This window comes from Dendrobates tinctorius, unplaced genomic scaffold, assembly GCF_039654945.1.
Source record: "Dendrobates tinctorius isolate UK_male_01 unplaced genomic scaffold, ASM3965494v1 ptg000231l, whole genome shotgun sequence".
Classification (NCBI taxonomy): domain Eukaryota; kingdom Metazoa; phylum Chordata; class Amphibia; order Anura; family Dendrobatidae; genus Dendrobates; species Dendrobates tinctorius.
Genome location: NW_027361898.1, coordinates 18627015 through 18652735, shown reverse-complemented (window position 1 = coordinate 18652735; position 25721 = coordinate 18627015). Strand labels below are relative to the sequence as shown.

The 25721-nt window shown below is 42.4% G+C and overlaps 1 protein-coding gene across 1 annotated transcript in view; it reads left to right on the top strand.

Annotated features, from left to right (window-relative positions):
- Positions 1–25721, top strand: part of LOC141059916 (phosphatidylinositol 3,4,5-trisphosphate 5-phosphatase 2B-like) — a 143935-nt gene that overhangs the window by 98780 nt on the left and 19434 nt on the right. Inside the window, exons 8-21 of the mRNA XM_073556120.1 lie at positions 820–921; positions 1005–1083; positions 7018–7214; positions 14140–14257; positions 14372–14468; positions 14566–14704; positions 15462–15561; positions 20204–20289; positions 21228–21309; positions 22716–22799; positions 22882–22980; positions 23792–23880; positions 23978–24065; positions 24158–24334. Coding sequence (XP_073412221.1) covers positions 820–921; positions 1005–1083; positions 7018–7214; positions 14140–14257; positions 14372–14468; positions 14566–14704; positions 15462–15561; positions 20204–20289; positions 21228–21309; positions 22716–22799; positions 22882–22980; positions 23792–23880; positions 23978–24065; positions 24158–24334 — 1537 coding nt within the window. The remainder of the gene's footprint in view (positions 1–819; positions 922–1004; positions 1084–7017; positions 7215–14139; positions 14258–14371; positions 14469–14565; positions 14705–15461; positions 15562–20203; positions 20290–21227; positions 21310–22715; positions 22800–22881; positions 22981–23791; positions 23881–23977; positions 24066–24157; positions 24335–25721) is intronic.

The following is a 25721-nucleotide window of genomic DNA, read 5'->3' as shown; positions in this document are numbered from 1 at the left end:
AACAGTCATCATGATGATTTTTTGGCTCTCTCCACACCATTGGAACACCAAATTTGAAGCTTTTTCTTTGTCCTTTGCTCCATTTTCGTAATAATTCGATACATGCTTTGCACACTATGTGTGGTGCCCAAAACTTGTCTTGGTCCCCAAGCATAACCCCAAAATAGGCAAAATACACTTTTTTTACGAAGTCTGTTATGTTTCTTCTATGTTTTGGCAGTGTGTATTCACCACAAATGTAACAGAATGAGTCTGGATCGTTAAGACAACTTCTTCTTGATGAGTTCATGCTTTTCACTGGAAAACAGACAACAACATAAAGTTAGTGCAAAAATCAAGCTATGAACAAACTTTTAGAACACTAATTAACACAAAACTATATTGAGAACTGCTCAGTTCAAGTACTAATCCAAAGAAATTAATGAGATGATGCGTCGCATTTACCAACAAGTGCTATAAATAAGATACCAAAAATCTCAAAAACTTGAGCCAATCTGGCAAAACTGATGACATATTCAGAATCAGCACCCCAAAAATACCCTAAATTCGATGAAATATCTTTGGCACCAAAAATGCTGTTGACCAGTGTTATCAGCTCTAATGATTTTCAAACTACTTTTGTTTTTTTTATTTTAGATATATTTTAATGAGGATACATGCTTTTCAAATTTTCATTTTTTATTTAAAGGCTCATTTGTTATCTTATAATTGTCATGATTATTAGTTTTTTCTGGTAGAATTTAATTAAAGTTTATGCATCGAATAAACGTATTATTGTATGTTCATTTATTTTTGGTGCTACTTTTTACACGTTTACAGGCCAAACGGACATACAATGAGGGTGTTTCTGGTTGCTCCACTTCTCTGGCAACTTGTTATTCACCCGGTATTAAGACATACAGAGCAAAAGAATCTCAACATGTAAGTAGGAAAATAAAGGCTGCTTTTGCAATGTACAGTAGCTAACAGTTCTCACTAGACTGATTATGATACTTTTCCTATAGCTGAAACAAACTGATCAGCTTCGGACCCAAAAGACTGCACCCCACAGTCTGTCTGTATTTGTCGGGACCTGGAATATGGGTAAATATAACAGGGATGTGTTTGAAGCACCAAAGTAGATAAACTGCTATAAACTCCCAAATTATTGGGTATCATTCATTCCTTTCTGGGTGTTGGCGTAATAGCAGTAGCTGCAGATTTATCCTGGAGACATTGTGTTAAGTAGATAGCAGATGGTGCTGTATTAACTGTTGGAGTTTGTTAGCATACTCTTATGTAGTTCCTCTAGACTGCATAGTATGACCTCTCGGTTTTATTTATGCCAACTCTCTGTATATCCTCCATGCTGAGATGACAGAAATAATGGTTGCTACAGTATTTGTCAAACAGTACATTCTTCCACAATATTTGAGTATTGGATGATTCTGCTGAAAGCTGATATCTGCAGCAGGTCATGAGTCCAGGCGCAGAAAGAGCACAGCGGGGTTAATGAGATGAGACAAGGAATCTTGTAGAGGTTCACATCTCTGGCATACAATTAAATACCTCAGCGTATATAGAAATACACTCACTGGCCACTTTATTAGGTACACCTGTCCAACTGTGTGTTAAGACTTAATTTCTAATCAGCCAATCACATGGCGGCAACTCAGTGCATTTAGGCATGTAGACATGGTCAAGACAATCTCCTGCAGTTCAAACCGAGCATCAGTATGGGGAAGAAAGGTGATTTGAGTGCCTTTGAACGTGGCATGATTGTTGGTGCCAGAAGGGCTGGTCTGAGTATTTCAGAAACTGCTGATCTACTGGGATTTTCACGCACAACCATCTCTAGGGTTTACAGAGAATGGTCCGAAAAAGTAAAAAAATCCAGTGAGCGGCAGTTCTGTGGCCGGAAATGCCTTGTTGATGCCAGAGGTCAGAGGAGAATGGGCATACTGGTTCGAGCTGATAGAAAGGCAACAGTGACTCAAATTGCCACCCGTTACAACCAAGGTAGGCAGAAGAGCATCTCTGAACGCACAGTGCGTCGAACTTTGAGGCAGATGGGCTACAGCAGCAGAAGACCACACCGAGTACCACTCCTCTCAGCTAAGAACAGGAAACTGAGGCTACAATTTGCACAAGCTCATCGAAATTGGACAGTAGAAGATTTGAAAAACGTTGCCTGGTCTGATGAGTCTCGATTTCTGCTGCGACATTCGGATGGTAGGGTCAGAATTTGGCGTAAACAACATGAAAGCATGGATCCATCCAGCCTTGTATCAACGGTTCAGGCTGGTGGTGGTGGTGTCATGGTGTGGGGAATTTTTTCTTGGCACTCTTTGGGCCCCTTGGTACCAATTGAGCATCGTTGCAACGCCACAGCCTACCTGAGTATTGTTGCTGACCATGTCCATCCCTTTATGACCACAATGTACCCAACATCTGATGGCTACTTTCAGCAGGATAATGCGCCATGTCATAAAGCTCGAATCATCTCAGATTGGTTTCTTGAACATGACAATGAGTTCACTGTACTCAAATGGCCTCCTCAGTCACCAGATCTCAATCCAATAGAGCATCTTTGGGATGTGGTGGAACGGGAGATTCGCATCAGGGATGTGCAGCCGACAAATCTGCGCCAACTGTGTGATGCCATCATGTCAATATGGTCCAAAATCTCTGAGGAATGCTTCCAGCACCTTGTTGAATCTCTGCCACGAAGAATTGAGGCAGTTCTGAAGGCAAAAGGGGGTCCAACCCGTTACTAGCATGGTGTACCTAATAAAGTGGCCAGTGAGTGTATATAAGAGAATAAAAATAGCCCTCAACTCATAGCATAAACTGACAGTGACCAAGCTGAATAATGATAAAATGTTATGGCTGAGTCCTAGCACTTGCACGAGGATGAAGAAACCAGGGCAGATGTTAAACCTGCACACTACAGGTTCCTTTACAGATTAGGCAAATCCCGAACTTGACCCTGATTTGTCACTGCCTTACCAAGGAGGTTGGCACCCTAAAATTATGCAATGGCACTCCCACTCAACATTGGCTGACCGTGAGGGTCCTTAACTGCACCCTCAACTATACAGGGAGTGTAACCCAAAATAACAACAGCAGAACGTAGTGCACACAGACTGGGGTGAGATACAGGGCTAAAGACATGTTCACACAGTTGTACACGTGTGGTGCCCTTGAAGGTTCATTCACCACAGAGGTACTGCACCTCACCCAGAGGTGTGGTATCCCAGTTCCCAGGTAAGGTGAAGGCATCTGACAGTACTCTTACACCTGCAACCAACACACCCCCTAGAGTAGCAGGGCACCCTGGATAACACCTGCTTTGGTCATAAAGGGTGTTGGGAGGTGGGTGGAGCTTGAGGGTTAGTACGGGAGAATAGAAGGAAGTCAAGAGAGTCTTCCCATAGGGGAAGAGGAGGAAGGACGCGTGGAGACAGTCTTCTCAGAGGGGAAGAAGGGAACAGACATGTGTGGAGCAGCTCCTGGTCTGGAGGAGCTGCTGGAAGGGAAAGAAACAGAAGGAAGCTCCCTGTAGATGGAAGGGATTCTAGAGACACAGAGCAGTGACCATCCTGCCCGTGGGACTCGCTCCACGCTGACTGATGTCAGGTGGAGGGATCAGGTTGCAGAAGGATATTGGCCCCTAGCCTAGTGGAGTGAACAATGGACTCAGCTATAAAGCCGATATTTGAGGCACCTTTATGTACCTCAGCCACAAACCACAGTTATCTTTGCTGGAAAGGCAGCCAAAAGGGAGCAAGGAAACGCAGAGATTACGTTATCCGACAAGGTCCGCGGCTGCTGGCCTTGGACACTGACTGAGGTGTTGTGTAGGAAGAGGCGAGAAAGCAACACAGTGAGACGCCAGGAAAGGCATATACTGAAGGGAGTGCTGGAAAGGTGTTCTCCATCTGCCTGGGAATTGACTGAGCCCCTCACCTGAAGGACGCAGCATCAAGCGGGCATCTATGCACACCAGAACTGTGAGTAAAGCTTTGGAACTGCACTCAACTGTGTCCTCTGATTCTTACTGCAACACTCAGTCAGCACTGCTACATCTATCTTCATCTGCCATCATCCTCAAACATATCATCTACCTCTACCAAAGCTGCCCTGGGACAAAGCTCTGCCTGTGGAGAGCTATACCAACTCTGCTGCATCACACCATCAGTCCCAGAGGACCTGCACTGCAGCGCTGGTCACCTCTGACCAGATACCACAGGTGGCGTCACGAACACTTATTACAAACTCTTTATTTTTCCCCTGTAAATATTCCCCTTTTTTGGAGGCCCATGCCATGGACTGGGTCACCGCTGCCGTGCCACTGCCCCTGTAAGAAGTGGCCCAGTACCGAGTACCCCACAGCCCTGGCGGGCACTCCACATGAAAGACAGAAGAAAAAGAAAGGAACCCAAAAGACCTTCAATATATATGTGGAACCCCACTAAACCCTAAATGTAACAAAATGGGAAGAGTGCTGGGAAGGGAAACACACAAATAAACTGCAGGAAAAGCAATAGAGAAAACTTCAGCAACAGAATCCTTGACTGGGGAGCTGGGACTCCAAACATCCATCTAACTTGGAAAATTGCCATCAAAGCCTTTTATGTGCCAGGAGAGTATAAATTGTCCTTGCCAGAATGTGATAGTACAAACCAAACGATGAACTGAAAACGCCTGCAGAGAAGCAACACAGCAAAGTAAAGACAACAGCATTATCAGCCGTTGGAGAGAGGAAACACGAGCTGTGGTCCAACAGAGAGGGAAATCAAACTACAACCAGAGATCACCAGATCGTGGGAGGTTATTACTAAAGAGAGACTTCAGGAATAGAACAAGAAAAGCAGACAGGCAGCATATCAGTGGAGGATGACCAACTGATCCATGTAAGATATGAGAAGTCTGCTAAATTCACGTAGAATGCATTGCAAAAATGCTTTTGTTAAGTAAGTAATTATTTCTGCTAAGGAAACTGTACACAATGAGACTAAGCAAAAAAAAAGGATATGCAAGAACATATTTTTATAATGGCAGAAGTTATCACACACCTGAGATCAGTAGGTAAGGATATAAGAGAAAGCCATGTTGAAGCCATGTTGATATGCAGTTTACCTGACACATACAGGTTACAAATGAACTACTACTAGACTAAAAAGAAGCCCTGACACAGACCGGCTACTAGAATTTGTAATAACCAGGCTAGTCGATGAGTACAAAGAAAAGAATGTGTGCAGGACTCCACAGAAGGTGACAGTGGAATCACTATCAAAGCAATAGATACATGGTTACACATGAAATAAACAAGAGCGTCAAATAGAGAAACTAAAGAAAGACTGTACAGTGCAATATGGAAAACAGAACAAGAGAAACAATATTCAAAAGCACTAGACAAACATTAAAGCTACAATTTCTGATTCATGTGCAGATACTGTAAATGGAATAGAACATTAAAATTAACAAATAATTGGACATTACAAGGTTTATGCATTGACTCCGGAGCAAGAAGTCATATGTCAAATTACATACCGTAAGTGTTTTCACAGGACTTAACCATAATAACAAGGATATCATGTACGGTATTTTATTGATGGTAGCAGAATAAATATAGAATATGCTGAACATGTCCCACTAACAATGGAGAGAATTTATAGACAATATGGGAAGCACGGCACTCCTAGTGGTAAATGCATGTATAGGGTCCCAATCCAGAATACAATACAAATGGAATTTGGCACTCTTTTTATGATGCAATTTATTGTATTCACTGGATAGGTCGAAATGAAAAAAACTAAGTTTATGTCCCATTGACCTCCATCAGTCATACACAAAGAGCATATTCAATCTGGTAATTTTAAAGCAAATTCATAGTGCGTTTCTAAGACAAAACCAATAGGAGGATACAGCTAGGAGTATGTATGACCTGAGTCAACGGAGGAGTTGTGTCTGCATCAAAATTGCATCATAAAAAGTGACAGATTGTGTTTGTATTAATGGACAGAACTTAGCTACACTAGTAAAAGACGTGTTGTATGTTTCGAGTCTAGAAGGAGAACTATTATCCATAAAACCTATGACAGCTAAAGGACTCGTAAAATTCCAAGGCGACAAGTATGCAATCCTGGAAGATAAGTGGAAGGACAGCTGATGCCAAAGCTTTTTTATTGTCCGAATACATTAAAGAATAGGTGAAGCTTTACACAGATGAATAAAATGACTAACCACACATGGGTTACAGACATCCAGAAAGCATTAAGGTACTTCGAAAATAAAACTTGACAAAGGATCTTATGACAACAACTTGCTGAAATACAGTAAGATGTGAGGATACAATGACATCATTTCCTAAGTTAAAACTTACTTATTTTCCCCACTGTAGGAGCAGTCAGCTCACTTGTCTCGGTACACAACAAAATACTCCAACAGTCCAATCGATAGCTGGCACTCACATCTTTATAAAAAGAGTGCTTTATTAAGTCCAAGAACAGCAGCAACACAAAATGTTATGAAGGAGGCAAAGTTTGACAAAGGACCATGTAGGTCACAAACACGTCGCCTGAGAGTGCAGTGTGTGGGTTTTTTTTTTAGCCTTCTTCATAACATTTTTTAGTGCCACCATGTGCACCATTGTTGCTGCTGTTTTTAATTTGGATTTAATAACGCACTTTTTATGAAGATGTAAGTGCCAGCTATTGTTTGTACTGTATCTGTTATTTTATTATTTTGCTGTGCACTCGGACAGGTGCCATCCTGCCCTTCTAATGGATAATATGGCAATCACATCACTTATCATTTTGTGTAGAAGATCTGTTTGGCATTGGGCAACTGTAAATATTTGGACAGGTACACATCACGTAAGTGAACATCTGGTACACATACCAGAAGTGCTTATTGTCTATATGTATAGTCTATAAGTATAGGATGGGTATAGGTTATCATTAGTCAAACATAAGGGAAAAGAGTGTCCTTTTTGTCTTACGATTATAAATAATGAAAGCTTTGACTCTTCAGGTGGCTCAACTCCTCCTCGTTCTCTTTCTTCATGGCTATCCGCAAGGAAGATTGAAGGGAACCTGGATAGCGCTTCTGTCTGTGTGTCCCATGACCTGTACATGATTGGAACACAAGAAAATCCTCAAGGAGACCGGGAATGGGCCGAGTTTCTTAGAACAACATTGATATCTCAAACAATGAATCAATATAAACTAGTAAGTTCTAAATGCTAGCTCATATGTGGATACAAGGTATCCAAAGCACACCACTCACAAAAAGAGTGTTAAAGAAGTAATAAATTTCATTCAAATTACAATTCATATTAAAAATAGTCACAGTCATAAGATGACAGCATAGCACATATAGAGAGGAAAGGAATTTTACCCGAGTAAAGTGCACAAAAAGGTGATAAGGGAAATGGGTACAGGCTCTGGGAACTCATGATGTTTATATAAGCACCAACATATCGGTATACATAAAGTAAATCAAATCCATGATGGTCATGTTAACGTGCCTAGTGCAAAAAGCAGTATATGTCAGCAAATATGTAGACAACAACACATACCCACAGTTGTCCGCCCGTCCACAATATCACAAATGCCCCGACGAGCGTTTTGCGTTCCGCTTTTTCACAGGGTAGTGTGCATGCGCAAGTTCTAATTGCAAAACTTTCATGACAAGGTGTGAAATGTACACAACTATCCCTTTATAAAAGATTTAGTATCTACATTTAATGGAAAGAATATGGCACTGTAGGTAGATACGTATGTGTATAAATACACTGGTTAGATCCAATGGATTTATACACATACGTATTGGAGTCATTAATTATTTCAATGACTTGTGGTTTTCAAATGTGTCAATAAAAGTTGGTGGTGATATGTGGTTTGTGGGTGAGTGGTCCAAAAAAGAAAAGCAGTTTGGTAGCCCTGATTTCCAACATCAGAATGCTGTCAACTGTTGGCCAGCAGCTAATTCTCCTGACTGTTTGTCAAACATGTGAAACATGGCTGCATAGTTTGCCTTTATAGTACATATATTTTTGATGGTCATATTTTAATATTGGCTTGTGATTTATTCAGTAATAAGCAAATAAACTTTGCACTCAGAAGAATTTGCAGTGAAATGAGTAATTTATTCAGGCAAAGAAGATAAACCTTTTCGGGCTTACAATCAAACCTTCCTCAGAACTGTGAAAAATAAATGTATACAAAAAAAAAAAATTAAGGAGGTTGAGTAAGATATACATAAAGAAGTGAAAATTCTTACAGGCATTATGACATCAACGTTAAGAAAAGTTTTTTTTATGTATATTGACTGACATTCTTTCTCTTCTTTCAAAATATAAGAAGTACTCAAAAAATTATTTTATAGAAAATGCATCTAACAGCAGAAACTTTCATTCAATTTAACAGTGGTAATATGCACCATCATATATGGAAATATAAGCATGACAATATAAATATTGTAATAGGTATACTGATAAATTAAGTATGGTAAGCTATATTATGATAGTGTGAAAAGTAGATCATTTAAAGCAGGGGTCCCCAACCGCCGGTCCGCGGCCCAGCACCGGGCCGCTGCAGTGCCCTTGCCGGTCCGCGGACACAAGGGGAGCCAGGGGCGGTCAGTGGCGTAGCGGGGGCTGGGGCGACGCGCAGCAGTTCTTAGCGGCGGGCAGGGAGCGATCAAGCAGCTCCGCTGCCTGCAAGAGGGAATAGCAGGAGCGGAGCTGCAAGGACCCGTCCAGCTTCCTGCCCGCCGCCCGCGCTTCCTGTCTCTGACTGACACAGAGAGGAGCGCGCCGCTGCTGTGTCAGAGCGAGGAAGCGCGGGCGATGCTGCGACAGGTGAGAGGAGAGAGGTGGTGTCTGTGTGTGTATATGTATGTCTGTCTGTGTGTGTGTGTATAATGTGTGTGTACATGTATGTCTGTGTGTGTGTGTGTGTGTCTGTGTTTGTGTAGCCTGGCCCTGGAGGAGATGGGGACATGAGGAGAAGGCCATGAGGGGAGTGATGGGGTGAAGGCAATGATGGGGAGAGGGGAGTGATGGGGTGAAGACAATGATGGGGAGAAGGGAGTGATGGGGTGAAGGCAATGATGGGGAGAAGGGAGTGATGGGGTGAAGGCAATGATGGGGAGAGGGGAGTGATGGGGTGAAGACAATGATGGGGAGAAGGGAGTGATGGGGTGAAGGCAATGATGGGGAGAGGGGAGTGATGGGGTGAAGGCAATGATGGGGAGAAGGGAGTGATGGGGTGAAGGCAATGATGGGGAGACAGCAGTGATGGGGTGAAGGCAATGATGGGGAGAAGGGAGTGATGGGGTGAAGGCAATGATGGGGAGAGGGGAGTGATGGGGTGAAGGCAATGATGGGGAGAAGGGAGTGATGGGGTGAAGGCAATGATGGGGAGAGGGGAGTGATGGGGTGAAGGCAATGATGGGGAGAAGGGAGTGATGGGGTGAAGGCAATGATGTAGAGACAGCAGTGATGGGGTGAAGGCAATGATGGAGAGACAGCAGTGATGGGGTGAAGGCAGTGATGGGGTGAAGGCAATGATGGGGAGACAGCAGTGATGGGGAGACAGCAGTGATGGGGTGAAGGCAATGATGGGGAGACAGCAGTGATGGGGTGAAGGCAATGATGGGGAGACAGCAGTGATGGGGTGAAGGCAATGATGGAGAGATGGCAGTGATGGGGTGAAGGCAATGATGGAGAGACAGCAGTGATGGGGTGAAGGCAATGATGGGGAGACAGCAGTGATGGGGTGAAGGCAATGATGGAGAGATGGCAGTGATGGGGTGAAGGCAATGATGGGGAGAGGGGAATGATGGGGTGAAGGCAATGATGGAGAGATGGCAGTGATGGGGTGAAGGCAATGATGGGGAGAAGGGAGTGATGGGGTGAAGGCAATGATGGAGAGATGGCAGTGATGGGGTGAAGGCAATGATGGGGAGAAGGGAGTGATGGGGTGAAGGCAATGATGGGGAGAGGGGAGTGATGGGGTGAAGGCAATGATGGGGAGAAGGGAGTGATGGGGTGAAGGCAATGATGGAGAGAGGGGAGTGATGGGGTGAAGGCAATGATGGGGAGAGGGGAGTGATGGGGTGAAGGCAATGATGGGGAGACAGCAGTGATGGGGTGAAGGCAATGATGGAGAGATGGCAGTGATGGGGTGAAGGCAATGATGGGGAGAAGGGAGTGATGGGGTGAAGGCAATGATGGGGAGAGGGGAGTGATGGGGTGAAGGCAATGATGGGGAGAAGGGAGTGATGGGGTGAAGGCAATGATGGAGAGAGGGGAGTGATGGGGTGAAGGCAATGGTGGGGAGAAGGGAGTGATGGGGTGAAGGCAATGATGGGGAGAAGGGGGTGATGGAGCATTTATTCAAAACCTATGGTGAGTTGAGTCACATTATAAATGTTATTTAATTATAAGTATGCACTGCTACACTACAACCGTGTCCATAGCCCCGCCCCCTTATGACAAAGCCCCGCCCCTGCCACACCTCCATCCCCGCCCTGCCGGGCCATGGAAGAATGGTCTTGCTTGAAACCGGTCCCCGGTGCAAAAAAGGTTGGGGACCACTGATTTAAAGGATACAGGGTGTATTAGATCATGAGATGGAAAGCTCTTCCAGTGGTCGTCTCTAGGTAGAGATTGATTCATTTATGGTAGAAGAGAAGTGGTAGGATGTGGATAATGCAGAGCGCCATCCATATCTCATGAGATGGTGCGCATAGAGCAAGTTGTGTTGCCTATAATAGTGCAGTTTGCCTTAAGTGTGTAGTAATGAAATGGGATATATGCCTGTGCACGTGGGAACAGACTAAAGTTGTTATAAATTGAATATTAGCAATATGATCGGTAAATGTGTATTGATGATCAACAAAGCATGCTGAAACAATGGGTATTATATTGTAAAATATAGGGAATGTGGGGGGTTATATTTAAAGGGAATCTGTCATCTCATTTTTGGCCTATGAGATGCGGCCACCGCCATCAGGGGCTTATCTACAGCATTCTGTAATGCTGCAGATAAGCTCTCGATGTAACCTGAAAGATAAGAAAAACGAGTTAGATTATACTCACCCCAGGGTCCGGTCCAATAGGTGTCGCGGTCTGGTCCGGCGCCTCCCATCTTCTTGCGATGACGTTCTCCTCCTTACTTCTGCCATGGTTCCCGCGCAGGCCCTGTTGAAGGCAGAGTAAAGTACTGCAGTGCACAGGCGCAGGACCTCTCTGACCTTTCTATAAGTGCTCAGGAGGATGGTGAACTGGTGGGTATTTTATTGGTTCTGTGGGTAACAGAAAACAGAACTAGTGAGCAAGAAGAGCAACCTACAGACAAACCAAGACAACTGAATTGGTTATAATATACCATGATATCATTCAGAATACTCAGTGCCCTCATGCTATACAAGGGTGAGTCACAACAAGGCAATATGTGAGAAATTCAGTATCACCCTGCTACATTCTCTGTGACCTTTCTGTACTTGTTCCATAATCCATGAAAAAGAAGCATATGGTTTTGTTCTTTATTTAAAAGGGGTTGCCCACCACTTGGAAAACCCCTTCTCAGTCCCCATGTTTGGCCCCGTTAAAATAATAACACCTATATTAAACTCCCGTTCGAGTGGTGTTGGCACTCACGTTGCCAGGGCTCACATGAGCTTGTTACATCGCCTGAGCCATGCACCCAAGCACAGCACTGAATCACAGGAGATAAAGGAGTTTGCAGGAGGATCTCAGTGGCCACCATTGATTTTTCTTTCTCTCAGGTACACAGAGGATCCATGTTCCTTTCTTTTGGAGCTCAGCAGTGTGTCCCAACAGTAGTTTCCTACCACATATGGGGCATCGGTGTGCTCAGGAGAAATTGAACAACAAATTTTGAGGTTCATTTTCTCTTACTACCCTTGTGAAAATAAAAAATTTGGGGCTAAAATAACATTTTTGTAGGAAAAATTAGATTTTTTTCTTTTCACTGCTCAACGTTATAAAATTCTGTGAAGCACCTGGGAGTTCAAGGTGCTCACCTCACATCTAGGTAAATTTCTTAAGGAGTCTAGTTTCCAAAATAGGGTAACTTGTGGGGGGTTTCCACTGTTTAGGCACATTAGGGGCTGTCCAAGCGCAACATGGCATCTGCTATCTTTTCCAGACAATTTTGTGTTCCAAAAGTCAAATAGTGCTCCTTCTCTCCCAAGCCCTGCCGTGAGCCCAAACAGTAGTTTTCCTACCACATATGGGGTATCAGCGTACTCAGGAGAAATTGCACAACAAATTGTATGGTCCATTTTCTCCTCTTTCCCTTGTGAAATTTCAAATTTTGGTGCTAAAGTACATTTTTGCAGTATCACTTCTACGCCGATGATATGCAGATCTACCTATCTGGACCCGACCTCACCTCCTTACTGACCAAAATCCCACAATGTCTGTCTGCTATCTCAGCCTTCTTCTCTGCTCGCTTTCTCAAACTGAACGTGGTCAAAACAGAATTCATCATCTTTCCCCATCTCACTTTACCACTCCACCAGACCTATCCATCAATGTCAATGGCTGCTCGCTTTCTCCAGTCCCGCACGCTCGGTGCCTTGGGGTGATCCTCGACTCTGCGATCTCTTTCAAACCACATATTCAAGCCCTCGCCTCCTCCTGCCGCCTCAAACTCAAAAATATTTCCCGGATCCGCTCATTCCTCAACCACGAAACCACAAAAACACTAGTGCATGCTCTTATCATCTCCCGCCTTGACTACTGCAACCTCCTACTCTCTGGCCTCCCCTCTAGCACTCTGGCACCACTCCAGTCCATCCTACACTCTGCTGCCCGACTAATCCACCTGTCTCCCTGCTATTCCCCGGCCTCCCCCCTATGCCAGGCCCTTCACTGGCTTCCTATTGCCCAGAGGCTCCAGTTCAAAACCCTAACCATGACATACAAAGCCATCCACAACCTGTCTCCTCCATACATCTGTGACATGGTCTCCAGGTACCTACCCGAATGCAACCTTCGATCCTCTCAAGATCTCCTTCTCTTCTCTCCCCTTATCTCTTCCTCCCACAACCGCATACAAGACTTCTCCCGTGCTTCCCCCATACTCTGGAACTCTCTGCCGCAACACATCAGACTCTCACCATCAACAAAAACCTTCAAGAAGAACCTGAAGACCCACCTGTTCAGACAAGCCTACAGACTGCAATGATCCTCGGTCTACTGAACCACCGCCCGACCTGCTCCACGCTCTACCCTACTGTATCCTCACCCATCACTGTAGACTGTGAGCCCTCGAGGGCAGGGTCCCCTCTTCTTATGTACTTGTGTGTCCCTTGTCTTACACATGTTTATTACACTTGTCTATATTTCCCCTTTTCACATGTAAAGCGCCATGGAATAAATGGCGCTCTATAAATGCATAATAATAATAATAATTTTTGTGGGAAAAAGAGTACATTTTTTCATTTGACATTGCTTTAATTCCCATGAAGCACCTGAATGGTTAATAAACTTCTTGAATGTGGCTTTGTGTAGTTTGAAGGTGCAGTTATTTTAATGGTGTTTCTTTTGGATATTCTCTGTCACATGGACCCTTCAAAGTCACTTCAAATGTGATTATACATTCTGACCACAGTATTAACTAAGAACTTTACTTTTTTGTTTAGTTCAATAGATCAATGTATACAATTTTGATGCTTTCATGTCTATTTTTCTATAGTTATGTAATACTCACCTTTCAACACCTCCATACATGCAACGTAAGCTGCACTGGGGGTTTCTACCAGCTCCATAAGCAATGTCTGCTCCTTTTGGAAGCCACCATGACCACTGCAGGTACTCACAAGTGACAAAAAGAGCAGAAAAACATTAGATGATGTGCTCTTTTAGTCACCTATGATTGCCTGCAGCGGTCCTGGTGACTTCCATACAGCACAGACATGTGTTCTGAAGCACATAGGTGAGTATGCCTCAATTTATAGCTTTTAATTAAACCATTAATATCTAGAAAAAATGTATTTCAGTGTTTGTTAACCCCCTTACTCCTCTAATTTCTATTACATGAAGGAATGGAATATATGTATGCTCAGCTTGTGTGTTTACTAAGACATTTCAGTGGTTTACCTTCTTTTTCTACCAAGGTTTGTGTTCACTCCCTTGGTGGGATAAAACTTGCTTTACTGGTAAGAGAAGAATATGAATATTTCGTCTCCAATGTGCAAACATCAACTGTGAGAACGGGAATCAGCAACACCTTGGGTATGACTCGCAACACGGGATAATCTGATCCTACAATGTGTTCATTATAAAATATACAATGGAGCAAACCTAATGATCTCATTGTACATAGTGATGCTATAATAATAATTGCAGGTATCAGAGGAGCCGTTGGTGTCTCCTTCAGTTTCAACCTGGTGTCATTGGGTTTTGTTAATTGTCACCTTATGTCTGGAATAGAGAAAGTCCAAAAGTGAGTAGGTCCAACTTCGTATGGGTATATGTACTGTATTTCTCACTGCATGTTGTCCATTCTCAGAGTCTTGTCCTTATCAGATAAATTGTTGCAGGAGGAACCAGAGTTTTGGGGATATCCTGCGAGGTCTAATGCTTGGAGATGAATCTTTAAGAAGCTTCCAGCTGCCTCTGAGACTAACATACCTGTTTTGGGCTGGCGACTTAAACTATAAACTAGACATGCCTTTTCAGGTATAGCCAGAGAAGTTTCTACTGATAGTCTAAAAGGAAATGTGTCTTCATAAAATGACCTATTGTTTAAATCAGGTTTCTGTGTTACATATATTTTTTCAAAACTCTTAGTAATTTTTTTTTATATCATGATCTTAATTTTAGAAAACAAATGTTGTAAACTTGCAGTTTTCAAACTTTAACTAATTGTAGACACATAGTGGGGCTATTTTAGGCATATAGTTCCTGTCCTTTCAGGAAGTGTTTTCAGCAAGCTCATTATCATCAGAGGCAGGATTACAACGACAGGTAACACCTCTATGCACAATTATATAGCATATCCACCAATCATAATAGGAAATGTCACAGCTCCGCTGCTCCCCCTTTTAGATGCTTCATTATAAAAGATAGGGTTGGCATGTGCTCATTGGTGCTAATGTACATGTCAATTTCATGAAAGAAGAGGAAGTTAAAGTCTACTCTGAAAGTTGCAAGATTTCTCATTTTTATTTTTATTAAAGATCGTGGTGCGAAAAAAAATACCAATTTTTCTGATGACACTTTCCCTTTATAGTAAAAAATCCAACATGGCTAACATCTGGGGATTGTGTTATTTGAACAATCTGCTCTATCCTAGTGCCTATGAACAGTGCTAACACTTCCTAAGCTTTCTGTGCTGCTCAATTCAGTCCTACAATATTCTGCACTAAACCATAAGCCTTTTCTTGTGTCAATCGCTTTTACACCTGATCCATAGTTTTTTGTTCCTTGCATGTAGGATGTGCTACAGTGCATCTACAGTGGTCAGCACCAACTATTGCTTCCGGTGGATCAACTCAACCAAGAACGCGAGAAGAAGAAAATCTTCCTGGGATTCAGTGAGAAGTTTAACCCTGTTTTACTACCATACATATGGCCTATATACTGTACATAGCTACTACATCCCGCACATTCACATCACTGCCACACGTCACCTTATTTTCTAGTATTTTGCAGTGGCTACAAACACTAGTAATTTGACTACAATGTAGATAATTAGCTGCCATGAAAGTATGGGAAATAATTTAATGTAGTCATGTCAGAAAACTCTTTTTGTGAAATCTTCTCTGATGCTTTGTGTTCCGTAATTGACTTGTTCTGAAAGAGAAGAACAAACACAGTATGTAACAGTTGCTCTAGGTCAGTGTGTCCCAATTTTTTCCCTTTTAGTATTTTGTGTGGTTTAAATGGAACCCATCATGTCAAAAAACAATATGAACCTACCGATGCGTGGTTAATCTACGGGTCAATAGTATTTAGGAGCCGTGCGACTGACAGGCTGGCTACCGGGAGGAAATTAACTTTTTTCTTTCCGGCAGTCTCCCACTTCCAGTCATAGTTTCACAGCTCAGGATATAGTATAACCACGCCCCAGTATCAGCACAGAGCCGGCGATCAGTGATGATGCATGGTTACAGCTGCCGCGCACTATGTACTGAGCAGTGAATGAAGCTGGGACTATGACTGAAAGTCGGAGGCTGCCTGAAAGAATAAAGTTCATTCCCTTCTAGCAGCCGGGCTCACAATTAACTTACAGATTACCCCCATATCTGCAGGTTTATAGCGTTTCTTGACATGGCAAATTTTCTTTAAAGGGGTTGACCTCCTTATTTTAAAGCCTAACTGTCGTTTCAGGAGATCAGTCTCCTCCTCTAAACCCCTCCCCTTCCCATAGAATTTTATGATCAGTAACTTTCAGTTCCTATCTCCGTAATGGGAAAATCAGTAATTAATGAAGTCAGATTTCACAGATGTTATCCCTGTATTGACAACTATGAAAAACAGGTTAAATGGAGTTCAAAATTTCATCTTCTAGACTTTAATGAAGAAAATAAAGTGATTGGATATGCACAGGGCCACTTTCAAATACGGTACCATTTTTATGATATTCAGGTACAACCCCGACAAAATACTCATCATCATGCGATAACCCCTTAACGATCGCTGATACACCTTAAAACGGCATTATGTGGCCTTACTCCCTCATTGCCATTTTAAAATGGCGATCAGCAATAAGGGAATAGCTGACGGACACAATTTCCACAGGTGTCAGCTGTACATGACAGCTGACACCCTGCGGTATCAGCCACGTCCAGTTTTGAAGCCGATCTGGACAAGTTAACCCCTTAAACACCGCGGTCAATTTTGGTAATTAATTGGTTGCAAGGGGGTTACAAGACCGCCTTTGTAACCATCGGGCCAGTGCGATGAGAATCGCAGGTCCCGATCGTTACCATGGTACCCTCAGGTGATGTGAAAACCCCAGGGAACGGTTGCCTGTGAGATTCAGCTGGGTCTCACAGGCTGTGAAGTGCATAAGACCAGTGATCAAATAAAAAATTATACATGTCGCACAGTGGGGCTAAGTAAAAAAGTGATAAAAATAATTGAAATAAAATATGTAAAAAAGTTAAAAAAACACAAAAAAGGCACACAAATAACAAAAATCCATTTTGCCACTCAAAACACAGCGTTTTTTACAAAACAGAAATATACAAAAACAGTGCACCTAATTGGTATCAATGCGTCCGGAACGACCTACTCTATAAAACTGGTACGTTATTTATTCCGTATGACGAACGTAAAAATATTAAAAAACTAGACAAAAATGTAGCTTTTTCATTACACTGACTCACAAAAAGTGAATAATGAATAAAAAGCGAGAAAAAAGTTGCATGTAAAAAAAGGTACAAATAAAAACGCCAAACCGTCCAGCAAAAACAAGTTCTAATATGGCTCATTTATCAAAAAATAAAAAAGTTACAGCTCTCAGAATATGACAATGCAAAAACAAATTAACTTTTGTAAAATATTGTTTTTAGTCTGTAAAAATTGCAGAGCACAAAAAAACAATATAAATCTTGCATCGCTGTAATCGTACCGACCCAACATACAAATCGGTCTCATCACTTTTACTGCTTGGTGAACCACACAAAAAATAAAAACAATTGCTGGTTTTTGTTCATTCTGTATTTGAAAAACTCAATAAAAAGCGATAAAAAAAATTATGTAACCAAAATGGTACCAAAACATCTGCAACTGGTCCAGCAAAAAAAGCCCTCATACAGTTCCTTTCGCTAAAAAAATTAAAACGTTACAGCTCTCAGAATATGGTAACAAAAACCCCCCTACTTTTTATAAAAAAGCATTTTTATTGTGTGATAGCATCAAAACCTAAAAAGAAGATACAAATCTGGTATCATTGTAATCGCACCGACTTAAAGAATAAATCCGCCTTATCACTTATACCGCACGGTGAACTGTGCAAAAATAAAAATAAGAACTATTCTTGTACTGCTGTCTATTTGTTCATTCTACCTCCCAAAAATGGGAATAAGGCTCAGGTCACATTTCTCCTGCGCTCTCCGCTGATCACTTAAGTTGGGGTTTCGGTATAAATTCCACAAAACCCAATTCAGACAAAACTCCAGATGGAACCACTCACTTATGAGGCAGATGGAGTCGCTTTGGACTGGTCTGTGTTCCAGCGGTGTCCCATCATTTTAAGGCATCTTTTTAGCACACAAGTGTGGGCGACCACAGATCTAGGTATGCTTAAAAAGATGGATACCACTGGAGCAGACCCCAAGCGGACTCCAAAGTGTCTCCACCTGCCTCATTATGGTGGGTGGTTCCCTTGTGGGTTTCGTCTGAGTCTGAATCATATTTTTGTGAGATTCACATGGAAACCCAGACATAAGTGCTCAGCGTTGAACATAAGAATGCGATCCCAGCCTTATTCTGGAAGCGAACGAAAAATTATGATGTACCCCAATATCTTACCAATAAAAATCATAATTTATCCCAGACAAAACCAGTCACCTCTCAGGTCCTTCATCTGTCACTGGAAATGAGGAGTTCTCACATTACTGGTAGAACAAAGACTCCTGGAAAAGCGACATGGCTCCTGCCCCCTCAAATAAAATCCTGTGAATTCTGCTCTCCCAAATCCAAATGCACCCTCCTTCTGAGCCCCACTATGCCTAAACCACAGTAAGCGACCACATGTTTGGCATTATTGTAATGGGGACAGAGCACTTAACAATTTGCGGCATGCGCGTCACCATGAGCACAATGTATGTGGGCACTACACAATATGGAGGTTCTAGACTTTATGGGGGCACAATATATGGGCACTAAACTGGCATATTTGTAATTCCCCAGCAAAAAATCCTGGTGTGGATGTTACAAAATAGTCACTGCAGCCATAGACAAATTCATTGAGAGGTGTTTTTTCTACAGTGGGGTCACTTTTGTGGATTTCTGCTGTTCTGGCACCTTTGGGGCTCTGCAATTTTGCCCGAAAAGTATTCTACCAAATCTGTGCTCCAAAATCCAACATATTCACAACATATTCACAACATATTGGGTATTGATGTACTCAGGAGAAATTGCTCAACAAATCTGGGGATCCATTTTCTCCTGTTACCCTTGTGAAAATAAAAAAATGGGGCTAAATGTACAGTTTTGTGGGACAATTTTGATTTTTTATTTTCATGGCTTCATGTTATAGACGTCTGTGAAGCACCTAGGGGTTCAAGATGCTCACCACACATCTAGATAAATTCCTTGAGAGGTCTAGTTTCCAAAATGGGATCACTTGTGGGGGACTTCTACTGTTTAGGAACATCAGAGGTTCTCCAAAGGCGACATAGCATCCACTCTTGATTCCATCCATTTTTGCATTCAAAAAGTCAAACGGTGCTTATTCCCTTCCAAGCCTTGCCATGCGCTCAAACAGCAGTTTTCCCCCACATATCAGGTATTTGTGTACTCAGGAGAAATTGTACAACAAATTGTGGGGTTCATTTTTTTCCTGTTACCCTCATGAAAACAAAAAAAATTGGGACTAAAATATTTTTTTGCGAAGAAAAATAAAATGTTAATTTGTTCCTTCAACATTGCTTTAGTTCCTGTGAAGCACCTGAAGGGTTAATAAACTTCCTGATTGTGGTTTTGAGGAATGACGTTTTTAGACTGGTCTCACTTATGGGCATTTTGTCATGTTCCACAGTTATTACCTCGTAAGGTGACTGTGGTCAGATTTAAAAAAAATTTGGCCTGGTCATTAAAGGGGATATTCGGAAGTTTACAAAAAAAAAAAATTGCAACTTACCTGCCTGTTGTATGCAGCGCCGTTCTTCCCCAGCACAGAGTGGTCACAGACCACTCCTGTCAGAAATTGAGAAGCCTCTGATGAGGTCACGTCTGCAGAGTGGAGGCTTCTTTTATGGTCTGCTTTGTTGATGGAGCGGGACTACCGAGGTCTTTCTGATTGACAGCCTGATCACTGCTGTCTAACTGGGGGAGCAGGCTGTCAATCAAAATGACCTCGGAAGTCCTGTCGCGTCAGCACACACAGCTGAATCCTGCGGCTGGAGCGTATGTGACCCCCTTTAAGGTTAAGATTGTTTCGTCACTAAGGGGTTAACATAACATGAACCCACTTTAATCATTATTATCATTATCATTTTTTTTCAGAGGAGCATCCAATCACATTTCCACCCACTTGTCGCTATGAGAGAGGTTCCCGCTCATATGATTTGCAGAAAGCCAAGAAAACTGGAGTGAGGTTAATTTATTGAATTTCTAAATGTTCTCTCTGCTATATCTTAATGTGTCCATCTATTATCCACATCTGAATGATGAAGGAAAAATGGTGATTTAGTAGTATGAAATGTTCCTGCATCTTGGTTAAAACAACAAAAAGGTGAAATTTTGTTTCCTTTATTAGAAATAGAAAAAGTAAAAATAAATCAAGGGAATGTAACAAACTATAGATTGAAGAACTTTTTGGTGACAGTAGTAGTTTGCAAATTGTCTCTTCAGAGAGGAAGAGTAGAAGTTTGTGCATATTTAAAAAACTTTAGCAATGCCGAAGAATGAAATTATTGAGACTCTAATACCACTGATGCCAAGAACTTTCTAGTATAAAGCGGTTTTCTTATCATCTATATGCCATACATGTGTGATTAGTGGCGGCCTGACAGATGGGACCCTTGTGAACCTGGGAGCAGGATGTTACATATTTGCTCTATTATAATGAAGAGGAGATCAGCCATAGTGGATATTGATCACTCAGCAATCCTTATTTCCCAGGATGACCACAGGGTTGCCAGCCATCCAGAAATTCCAGGACAGTCCATAAACATAGGGCAAATTTTTCATCTATCCATAAAAAATTTTGAAAACATCCTTGATTTTTTTGAGGCTGAAGAAACTTATATACCGTAGATTATAATGACTGTAATTGTCATCATTTTACAGTTTACTGTAAATACGGCTAATGTCTTCATATCAGAATAATGGGCTGCAGACACCTATCACTTATAATTATAATGATTTCTTATGGTTTTCCAATGTGTCCATAAAAATTATTGTCTGTCCTTGATTTTTTGATAAGCTGTCCAGAAAAAAAAAATCAAGTTAGTAACGCTGCTTGATTATATCAATAATAAATAGGCTTCTAATAGTTTTCACTCTGTTCCATGTGTTTTTTATTAAGACCAGAATATTTTCACCATCCTGGAGTGATCGTATTCTGTGGACATCATACCCAGGCACTGAGGTTAAATGTACCTCTTATGGTAAGATGAAAAAATAAACATTAGGTGAAAAGGTTTGTCAACATATTCTTTAAAGGGGTTATCCAGGCATAATATATCGATGACCTATCCTTAAATAGGACATCAATATCAGATTTGTGTGGGTCCAACACCTAGCACCCCTACCGATTAGCTGCTACCAGCTCTGGTAGCTGGATGTAAATATTGAATGGAGCTCCACTGCAGTGCTTGGTGGCAGATGCTATACATTGAGTGGAGCTGTACAGCAGTACTCTGCAGCAGATGCTACACATTGAATGGAGCTGCACTGCAGTACTCGGTGGCAGACGCTACACATTGAATGGAGCTGCACTGCAGTACTCGGTGGCAGACGCTACACATTGAATGGAGCTGCACTGCAGTACTCGGTGGCAGATGCTACACATTAAATGGAGCTGTACAGCAGTACTCTGCAACAGATGCTACACATTGAATGGAGCTGCACTGCAGTACTCGGTGACAGACACTACACATTGAATGGAGCTCCACTGCAGTACTTGGTGGCAGACGCTATACATTGAGTGGAGCTGTACAGCAGTACTCTGCAGCAGATGCTACACATTGAATGGAGCTGCACTGCAGTACTCTGCAGCAGACGCTACACATTGAATAGCGCTGCACTGCAGTACTCGGTGGCAGACATTACACATTGAATGGAGCTGCACTGCAGTTCTCTGCAGCAAATGCTACACATTGAATGGAACTGCATTGCAGTACTCGGCGGCAGACGCTACACATTGAAAGGAACTGCAATGCAGTATTCGGCAGCAGACACAACCCAATGGATGGAGCTGTGCAGTCCTCTCCATTCAGAGGTAACATCCAGCTTCTGCTCTAGCTAATAATTTATGCTGTACCAGGTGTCAGCCTACCACCAATTTGATATTGATGACCTTTTCATATGCCTTGAAAATTCCTTTAATACACTAAATATAGTATGCATAAACTGCACAGAACATGTTGTATCTCTGTAGACTATTTACTATAAATTTGAGGGATGTCTTTAAGGATTTGTCAAGAGCTTTGATGCATATATTATCAATACCAGATAGTTAGGGACCCAACACTGGCATCTCCACTGAATATCTGTTATGTGCTTCTACCCCACCCAGATGTAAGCAGTGTACAGAGCTGGAACAGCACAGTTCCGTGCAGAGTCCACTCATGCGTAGCACAGATCAGCTCCCATTCATTTCATTAGGAACTGGCTGCAGTACCCGGTAATGGCCACTATACAGAGTACAGCGCTGTGGTATTCTGCTCTGTACACTATGTACAGTATATCAAGCAACTACCGCAGCTAATAACGACTGTCAGAGGGTGTATGTCGGACCCCACTGTTCTGATATTTGTCCTTCACCCCTTTAAAGCTTCCATATATTTTTTAGGCTGTACAGATGATATTGTAACCAGTGACCATTCACCAGTGTTCTCCACATTTGAGGTTGGACTTCATGCTTTGTCTCAAAGAGGTAAAATACAAATATATTGTTGTGGCAGAATAACAAGCTTCTACAGAATAATTCTGTTCATATCTCCTTTGTACTTCTCTAGATTGCAGATATAGTCTTAAATTCCTGAGTATTGAAGCCATTATTAAAACGCAAAGCCGGTCCCAAGGATACATTGAGTTCCGATCCTTATGCCTTAAAGGTATATCAATCCATGTTATCTCATTTTTCTTAAATAAACTCCATCATGTTGTCTGATAATCTGTTGTAACAATCAGGTCCGTCTACATGGACTGACCAGCGGCACGGCACGACATGACCGCCAATCAGAAAACCTTTATGGATCGGCAGTTGATTAATAGTCTATTTGCACAGGTGGACAAAAGTAAACGATGTGCACGGAACAATAGATCGCTCATTGCACATAGGCTGCCATGGTTCTCAGACCTGTTTACACCGAGCGCTGCACAAAAGATAATTTCTCCCGATGAATGAGCATTTTGCTCGATCATTGGGTGATTGGCAACCTGTTTACACGACAAGATAATTGTGAAATGAACCTTTTTTAAGAAAGCTCATTCCTCATTGTCTTTCATTGTAAATGCAGCTGTAATGTTACTGCCCACCTTTCCCTACATACAATGGGATAACATGCTAGTTTGCCACCATCACATTATGCAATAAACTCCTCTAAAGTCTCTATTTCTGCAAGGAATGCAGAGCTCTGTATCAGAGAACTGGGTCTCCAGCCATTAATAACAACCAATTAAGAAAGTTATTAGTACATAGTTTTTAACTTAAAACCGGCTTGCTGATAAACGGTTGAAATTCACTTTCAGACGATTGTATGCTGCACCCGAAGGTCAAATATCAAAAAAAGAATTTGGGCTCCAAATCCGACACATTTCAAATGGCACAAGATTTAGCCATTTTATTATCACTCACAACTCATTATGAATTCTTAGGGGCCTATTTTTATTACTGCTTTATATTTGTTGGGTCTTTTTTCTCAGGCGCCCCACAAAGTAGTGTAAACAGTGCCCACAATTCAGAAGGGGCAGCATTTCTAAAGCTTGGCTGGTCAGAACAAGATCTGCCTGAGGTGAGAAGTCGAGCGACTGAGAAGAACTAATACAATAATTTCTGAAATCTAAATACACAATTCTGCATTACAAAATCTGTACATTGTATCATCCTAGCTCATCTTGGTTGAAGATCTCACCCAAGCTACCTGTGCCAGGCACATACTCTTAAGTATTCGCCCAACAGACGGGGGAGACTCCTATGGTAAGTGAAAGTAGCTGTATTGCTCCTCATGCATGCTTGAATGTTTTATGCTTATTTATTCCATCTTTTCTGTTCTGCTGTTTGTCTTCAAGGTGAATGTTGTGTTCCACTACAGTCAGAAAGCATTAATACTGAGCATAATATTCAAGTATTTCTGTCCCAACGAGGAGAGGAAACTGGGTCACTGAGGGGCCGGCTGAGAATGAGCCACCTACTAACAGTCAATCCAGAGAGAAGTCCTAACATGCCAGGCAGAGAAAGTGAGAAAGGTTGTAACATTTTTGGCCTCCTGACAAGTGTCATTTACATTACTTGATCTATTTTAATTCTTTTTATATATCTTTTACATTTACCCCAATGTGTCTGAACAAATATGTGTGTTGCATTGGGAAGGACTGGTCATACCACAACTGCTCTGACCAAGGGTGGAATTCAAGTTTTTAACAATAGGTTCCTTAATTTGTGCATGGAATGCTAAGTCAAAAAGAATTATTCTTATTCTAAGGGTGCAGTCAGACAGCCGTCTAACACAGACGATGATCGCATAGCAATGCTCGGACTGGCCGTCATCTCTCCTGACCTGACCATGACAGCATGTATTTCTATGCAGCTGTCAAGCTTGGGTCAGGAGAGTCAACGGCCAGTCTGAGCATTGCTATGCGATCATCGTCCATGTTAGATGGCTGTCTGACTGCGCCCTAATATTTATATCAATCAATTTCCAAGTCAGCCCCAGCGATCTCAAGAACGGGGCTCTGAAGTGGCAACTCTGAAGGTAGTGGAGGTTGACCAATCGCATATCCTCTCCATTCATTCTCAATGCGAATACAGCGGATAGCCAAAACTGGATAGGGAATAACTTGGGGAGGGTCGTAAAAAATGTGAACCTCTAGTTCCCAGTACAGGATAGAGAGTTGACATTTTAAAAATTAGAAAGGTACCTGATATCAGACCATATAGATGGGTACTGGACTTCTAACTATGTTTCGGTAGCTATTTGCCTTAAGGCCCCGTCACACTAAGCGACTTACCAGCGATCCCGACACCGATATCAAGGTGTCAGGATCGCTGGTAAGTCGCTATGTGATCGCTGGTGAGCTGTAAAAAATAGAATCAAAATAAAAAATATAGTTATTCTCACCTTCCGACGTCGCGTTCAGCCATCCTGCCTCTCTCCACGCTCCGGTCCCAGTGATCCTTTGCACGAATGACCGTGAGACTTTGTTATCCCTCGAGACCGTGACATCTCGCGGTCATTCGTGCAAAGGATCACTGGGACCGGAGCGTGGAGAGAGGCAGGATGGCTGAACGGGACGTCGGAAGGTGAGAATAACTATATTTTTTATTTTTTTTATTATTTTTTACAGCTGATCGCTGGTCTCCCGCCTGTCACACACAGCGATGCGTGCTGGCCAGCGGGAGACCAGCGACAAAAGAAATGTCCAGAGGTTTCTTCCAGCGATCAGCGATACCGGCAGGGGGGCCGCTCGCTGATCGCTGTCACACACAGCGATCTCGCTGGTGAGATCGCTGTTACGTCACAGAAGTTGTGACTCAGCAGCGATCTCGCTACCGAGATCGCTTAGTGAGACGGGGCCTTTAGAGCTTGTCATAATGTAATGGTAACATAGAACCAATGTATAAAGCCATCCCTTG